The following is a 6508-nucleotide window of genomic DNA, read 5'->3' as shown; positions in this document are numbered from 1 at the left end:
AAACCCAAAGATACGTCATTCACGCACGTCCTAGTGCAGCTTTCACTTGGCCTTGGCTTCGGCAGGGGGGTCCACCGGGGCCAATAAATAAAGGCAAGACTTGGGAAGGGCTGTGGGGAGGGGGACAGCAGTGTCCCCTGTCCCTGGGGAGGCTCAGCCCCAAAGCCAGCGGGTTCTGCAGCGTGGGATGGGCAGGAGGAGCAGAGGTGTTTGTCCTGTGTGGGTTTGATCCAGAGCCCATRGCAAGACCCAGTCTGGGCTCTGGATCAGGCCACGCCGGATCTGTGTGATGGAAAAATGAAATCCTCACACCAGCCTGGAAGGGAGAAGCCCCGAGGAGCAGAGGGACCTGTGGGACCGGCCCACGGGCATCTCCCTGGTGCTCCACAGGCAGCTTTTCCTTTCCTTTCCTGAGCCTTCCTCCCGGGACAGGCACAGGGTGGGTCCCTGCAGCTCATCCCGGCTGTGCCAGAGCCTGTTTGAGGAGSACACGGAGCCATCAGCTCCTCCCTGGGATGTTGCCCCTCTGCTCCTCCTCCCCAAGACACGACTGCCAGGCTTAACTAAGGAAAAGAATAAACATTAATCAAATATGTTCGGGTTTTCTTAGCTGGAAGAGGTGTGTTCAGTGCTGCYTTCCCCTGGTTTTGGAACAAGCCATCCTGATAATAACCGGGCTTTTCCCAGCCCGGGAACGGAGAAAAGGCTGTGCAGGGACACCAGGTCCCCGCTGCAGCACTGCCACCCGCCCTCCCCAGTCCTTTCCCTGCCCTCCCCCTCCGAGCCCCGCACTGCCCCTTGCCTTGCCAAAGCCTTTTCGTCCCGGTGGAAGCCCCCTCTCCCCGCCGCACCCCCTCATTCCCGGCTTTCGGGGAGGAGGGCTGAGCTGTGCATGTCCTCCTCCTCTCGGAAGTAGGCGGGCTTTCCCTGCGAGCTGGGGCTCTGCTGTGCTTTGGCSGGGCAGTTGGCGACCATGTGGCTGATGCTCTGGCAGAAGTGGCACTTCTTGGGCTGCGGCGGGAGCTTGCACTCCTTGGCGTGGTGGTCCAGCCCGCCGCAGTTGTAGCACCTGCATGAGGGGAGGAGAAATAAAACGAGCTGGGAGGATGCTGTGACATGCCTGGGACTCRTTTGGCTTCGTAGCCAGAGCTGGGCTTAAAACAGCCTGGCAGCTGTGGGATGTAGGCTCGGCTTTTGGGGTTGGTCCTTGCAGAGCCCCAGCTCCAGCACGGCCASTTGGGGCTCGGTGGTGCTGCTGGTACCCAGGAGATGGCAGCAAACCCTCGCATGAAACCACACACGGAGACAGATCGGGATGTTGGGGGCTTCCACCCCTCAGGCTCCACCAGTGCCTGGCCCCTGTGTCACCAGACCCCACTGCCAGGGTGGCACTGTCACAGGGACAGGCGACAGGCCCGCTGTCATCGTGTGGGTGCCACCTTCACACCAGAGCCGTGTGGGCAGAGAGAGCTGCCTTGTGTCCGTTTGAAATCCTGCATCCATGTAGGATGCCCACAACCCTCTTTTCATTTTCCTTCACAATTCCTTTCTGATAAATTAAAAATCCTGAGTATGAGAACAGCTGAGTGGGGYTGACAGCATCCTCCGGGATGAGGATGGAGAGGATTGGGGGTGATAAAGAGCTGGCCAAAAACTCGCCCCGGGGCTCCCATCTCACTGTGGGAGACGCTGTCAGGACGTCCGGTGATTTCCTTCCCACAACGAAGGATTTCTCTCGGAGAAAATGACCCCGGCCCAGCAGGGCTCCCCGAGCGAGGGGAGCGGCCGCCCGGGGTGTCCCTGACCTCTGCCCCTTCCCTGCTGCTTCCCTGCCCTTTCCCCAGCGAGCTGCATCTGCCACTCATTAAGCGCTGCAGGAAGCTGCTTTCCCCGAGGAGGGGTCACTGCCCGTCCCCCCGGAGCCGTGCCCATCCCGGGTGCTCCCGGTGCCTTCAGCCCCTGCCCGGAGCAGCCCCTTACCGATCTCCTTTCGATCTGCGCTTCTGGAGGCTCTTCCCTTTGGGCCTCCTCTCGCTGCCGATGCAGAAAACGCCCCCGGGGCCGGTCACCCGGATGGATTCCAAACCTTTGGATGATTTCTTGAAGGTGAACTCGACAGCTTCGCCCTCCTTCAGGCTGCGGAATCCCTCCATGTGGAGCTTGCTCTGGGGGGCACAGGGAGAGGAGGGGGCTCAGCACAGAGCTGGGGTGTTCTCAGGGGCACCAYAAACCCCTCCTGTGGCACACGAGCTGCCGATGTCCCCCTCTGCCTGTCCCGTGTTTGTTTTTTTTTAATACAGAAAAATCTGGAGGCTTTGCGCCGACACATGAACCCAGTTCGTGGCAGGGCTGGCACTGCCGGCCCCTCACTGCAGCTCACCTCGGCTCAAACCCTTTAATTGCCTGCAATAATTAATTAAGCAGCCATTTGGCACAGGATTATCACTGCTGGGAGCTTCTCCCRTTCCTTCCAGGAACACCACATCGGTTATCAGCACACAATCAGACTAGAGGGGCCAAGAAAAACCCAGCCTGGGGAGGGAGGGGGGTTGTGAGATGCCAGGAAAATCCGCTCCAATTCAGGGGCTCTGTCCATTTTAGCAGAACAAATCCCTGAGGAGCAGAGCCGGCAATTCTTAACCCCTGTGCAGAGCATCCCTGCCTGCTCTGCCCGAGCAATTCCAGCTCGGTTTTCCCCCAGCTCTGAGCCGAAAGGAGCCGTGAGCGGGGAGCGAAGGGGAATTTGCGGCTTTCCCCCAGCTCTGAGCCAAAACGAGCATGAGCAGGGAGCGAAGGGGAATTTGCGAATTTGCGGCGGAGGGAGGAGCAGCTCCGGTCCGCTGGGGATTCCCAACGCCTGCGCGGCTGCAGCCCGGCCGGACCGCGCGTTTATGAATGGAGCATCTCCCCATTCATGGCCCGCACAGTTCCCATCACGTGGGCCCCGCTCCTCTCCCATTCTCCCCGCATCCACAGTCCGTGTGATCGCTCTGTGGGACAGGCAGGCTCCTGCCTTTACCCCAAATCTCACTGGGACTTACACCCCATGGAAACACAGAGGGAAGAACTGGAGATGTTGGGTTTTTCTTGGCAGGATGTAGGAGGATGCCCGTGTGCCCATGGGCACGAGAGGAGTGGGAGCGCAGCAGAGCTCAAGGAACAGTCCTTGAGACCCCTCTTTGTGCTGCTTTTGCCGTCCCTTTCCGTGTCTGGGGTGCAGCTCCATGTGCTGGGTGCAGTGACCCACATCCTCTGGGTCCCCTTGCCTGCTAGGATGGGATCYAGACCGGGCTACCTGGGATTATCCWTTGCTCCCTGAGCTTCTCTGTGCCCAAAGGGAGAGCCAAACCCTCACCTCGAGGATCCCCAATGATGACAAGGACATGAGAGGCCCTCACTGCCACCTCTGCCCTCCCAGAGCCGTTCCAGCAGCACCTGCAAACCCCACGGTGACCAAACACTGTCCCCAACACCAACCCAGCTCCCCYTGTGCTCAGCATCCCCCACGCTGTGCCCAAAGCAGCAGCACATCCCACAGCTCCCTCRGCACAGGAGCCTGTCCCCCCAGTCCGGGAGGTGATTTGGGCAATAGGATTCCCACAGCTGGGGAATTTTCCCCCCTCCAACACAGTTTTGGGGGTAAGGGGGGGCTGAGCATCCCTCCCTGGCACAGGAGCAGCCCGGGAAGGCCGGGATGAGSCCAGCCACCTCCCCTGGCTGCTCTCAGAGCGTTTATAGCCCCAGCTGGCCCAGCTGTGTTTACACTGTGGGGATGAAAACTCCCGAGCGCTCAGCCCTGAGCTTCGGGATAAAGCTGAGCCGTCCCGGGGGGACCCCAGAGCACGGGCTGGGCCCCCCCAGCTCAGCCACACCTCGGGCACCGTCACCCACTGCCGGCTCCAGCCCTGTCCACCTTCACCCCCACCTCGAGGAAGAGGAGGATGGGGCAGAAGCTGCCACAACACGATGGGGAAGCGATTTATTTTCCAGGAGCGGGTGAGGATGACAATCACCCCCCCAGCCCCCTTCGCCAAAAGGCCAAAGGAAACGCCCCCTCCCCAGGGAAGGGGGGGACAGCGGCTGGGGCGCCCCAGCTCTCCCCCCCTGCCGCAGCCTTTTGATGTGAGCTGCAGAGTGGCTGGTGGTCCCTGCGCATCCCCCCTGCCCCCTTCCCAAAACACACACATTGCTGGCATTCCTCTGTTATCAGATAGGTAATCAAACTGCAGCCCATTGAATTAGCTGCATACCTCCTGCATCTGAAAGGAAGGGGCCCAGAGCCCCTGTCCCACACCACACACAAAGCCGGAGCCTTCCCAGGCCTCCACACACCCACACCCCCCCCAAAAAAAAAAATAAAGAGAGGAAGGGGGGGATTGGAGCGAGCCGGGGATGCTGGGGATGGGGGGAGCGCAGGGGAGGGCCGGGGCCGGGAGCCACCGGCCAGCGAGAACAAAGGGCCGGCGGCGGCCGCGCTCCCGCTGCCCAAATTCCAGGAGTTCCAGGCCCCGGCGGGGGGAGGAAGGGTGGCCGGCATGGCCGCGGCCCCTCTGACCCCCTCCAGCCCCTCCGCACATCAGCGCTGTGCCCGCTCTGCAGCACCGGGGCTCGGCTGGGTAATGGGCTCTGCGTGTCCTGGGGGAGCCAGCGGTCACTCTGGGGGGTGCACGGTGGCCCTGGGCTCGGGATCACCAACCATTGCCATCCCAAGAGAAGAGCAGCCTAACGCCAGGAGCTCCTTGTGGTCACCAGGGTGGGACAAGGGACAGGAGCAGAGCTGTGGCCATCAGCCCCCGGCCATCACAGCGGACACCTCTGCGCTCTCCCAGCCTTCCTTTCCCTTCCCTCCCACCCCCATCCCGGTTATTTCGGTTATTTCGGGCACACAAAGACGCAGCACGTGAGAGCCGAGCGCTGCCCACCCCCCATGGCACCCCCACCCTGCCCCCCGCACCTTCATCCCTCCTCTTCCTCCCACCCACAAATCCCTCAGCACATCCAGACTCGTTTCCTCTGCCGAAGGGGTGGCACCGTGGAACTCCCCAAACCCCATCGCTGCCCCCCAAAAGTGCCCGGCTCCGCTTCACCCCCGCCCGCCGGCTCCGGAGGGGCTCTGCCCGCCCCGGGGTCACCATTGTCCCCGCGGCCTCCCCAGCGCGACACAAGGGGACGTTTATTCGCAGGCAGCCCCGGCCACTCAATCAAACCATCTTTGTGTCCAGCGGGGCCTGGGGCGGAGCGGCCGCTGCACCTCGGCTCTGTTTAAACCGAAACCGCGGGGAAAACGAGCCGGGCTGGGATCTGGGACAAGAGCGGCTGCAGGAGCACTGGGGRCAGTGCCAGGCTGTGCCAGGGGAATGGCCGAGCCCTGCCCTGAACGTTTCAGGCAGCTCAATCCCACTGCAGGCAGTGCCAGTGCCTCAGTTTCCCCCATTCTGTAGGGGAGAGTCAGGAAAAATGGCCCAGGGATTGCCGAGGTACCCTGTCCGTGATGACCGAACACTGCTGGGTGCCAAACAAACCCCCAGAGCAGACTTCGGCAGGGCTGGGCTCTGCCAACACGGGCAGTGACCCAAATTCCCAGAACACGGCAGGGAAATGTCCTTTTGCCTTCGCAGRCAGTGCCTGGATCGGTCCCTGTTCCCAAAGGCAAAGCTTTGCCCTGTCCCCACATCACACAGCAAATCTTTCGCGGTGCCAGAGGCTGCAGGGACCGTGCTGGGGCTGGGTTTTGGCTCAGGAGGGAAGGTTTGGAAAGGGGGTCCCGCCTCAGCCCGGGGGTGGTGCCGAGATAAGGAGGGCGATGCGTGCGGAGCCCTCGGGGAGAGCGCGGGGGATTTAACAAAACGTTACCAAAGCTTTCCCCTGGCTCCCTCACCATCATCTGGCGCGATATCCCTAAAGACCTTCCCCCGATTTCCACTAAAATCAAAATCAAAATTAAGACATTTTCCTGCCGAAGTAACTTWGTTTGCTCTTAATTTTCCACCACAAGTCAGCAAAATGAAACTTCAGATACCAATTCCGAGGGAAGGGGGGGAAAAAAGCATCTACCACAGGGTTTAATCCATCAGTTTCCTGTCCTAAATCCTTTTAGCTCCTTTGGTTGTATTTTTCCTCACCAAAACCCTCTTGCGCTTCCCAGGGGCAGCTAATTGGGATCAGCGCGTATTAATTTTGTGCTCCGGTGTTAAATAAGGAACACGGCCGAGAGGAGCCGCGCGTCTTCCGACGGTGATTTCAGCCGCGTTCCGCTTCTCCTCGGGAGCCGGGGAAAAAGGAAAGGAAACGGCGGAGCTGTGGCTGGGGCTCCATCCCTCCATCCCCACCCCATCCCGGCAGCGATCCCATTCATTTGGGCCATATTATCTAAGGAGACCATTCCAGGGTGTTTTCTCTCCCTGGGGCAGGGAGGGGGAGCTGGGGGAAGGGATGTGCCTGCGGCCATCAGTTAATCTTTACACAGAGACAGCAGGCTTTTTTTTTTTTTTTTTTTTTTTTTTTTTTT

At 60.5% G+C, this 6508-nt stretch overlaps 1 protein-coding gene across 1 annotated transcript in view; it reads right to left on the bottom strand.

Moving 5' to 3' along the window:
- Positions 1–808: 808 nt before the first annotated feature.
- LIN28A (lin-28 homolog A) overlaps positions 809–6508 on the bottom strand; it is a 15843-nt gene continuing 10143 nt past the window's right edge. The window contains exons 2-3 of the mRNA XM_057382554.1: positions 1981–2165; positions 809–1069 (exon numbers count right to left, since the gene is read on the bottom strand). Of these exons, the coding sequence (XP_057238537.1) occupies positions 856–1069; positions 1981–2165 (399 nt within the window). The 3' untranslated portion in view covers positions 809–855. The remainder of the gene's footprint in view (positions 1070–1980; positions 2166–6508) is intronic.

The sequence above is a fragment of the Malurus melanocephalus genome, unplaced genomic scaffold (assembly GCF_030028575.1).
Source record: "Malurus melanocephalus ecotype Western Australia unplaced genomic scaffold, MMel_1.1 scaffold_575, whole genome shotgun sequence".
In the NCBI taxonomy this organism is placed as follows: domain Eukaryota; kingdom Metazoa; phylum Chordata; class Aves; order Passeriformes; family Maluridae; genus Malurus; species Malurus melanocephalus.
This window is presented reverse-complemented; position numbering and strand designations above follow the sequence as displayed.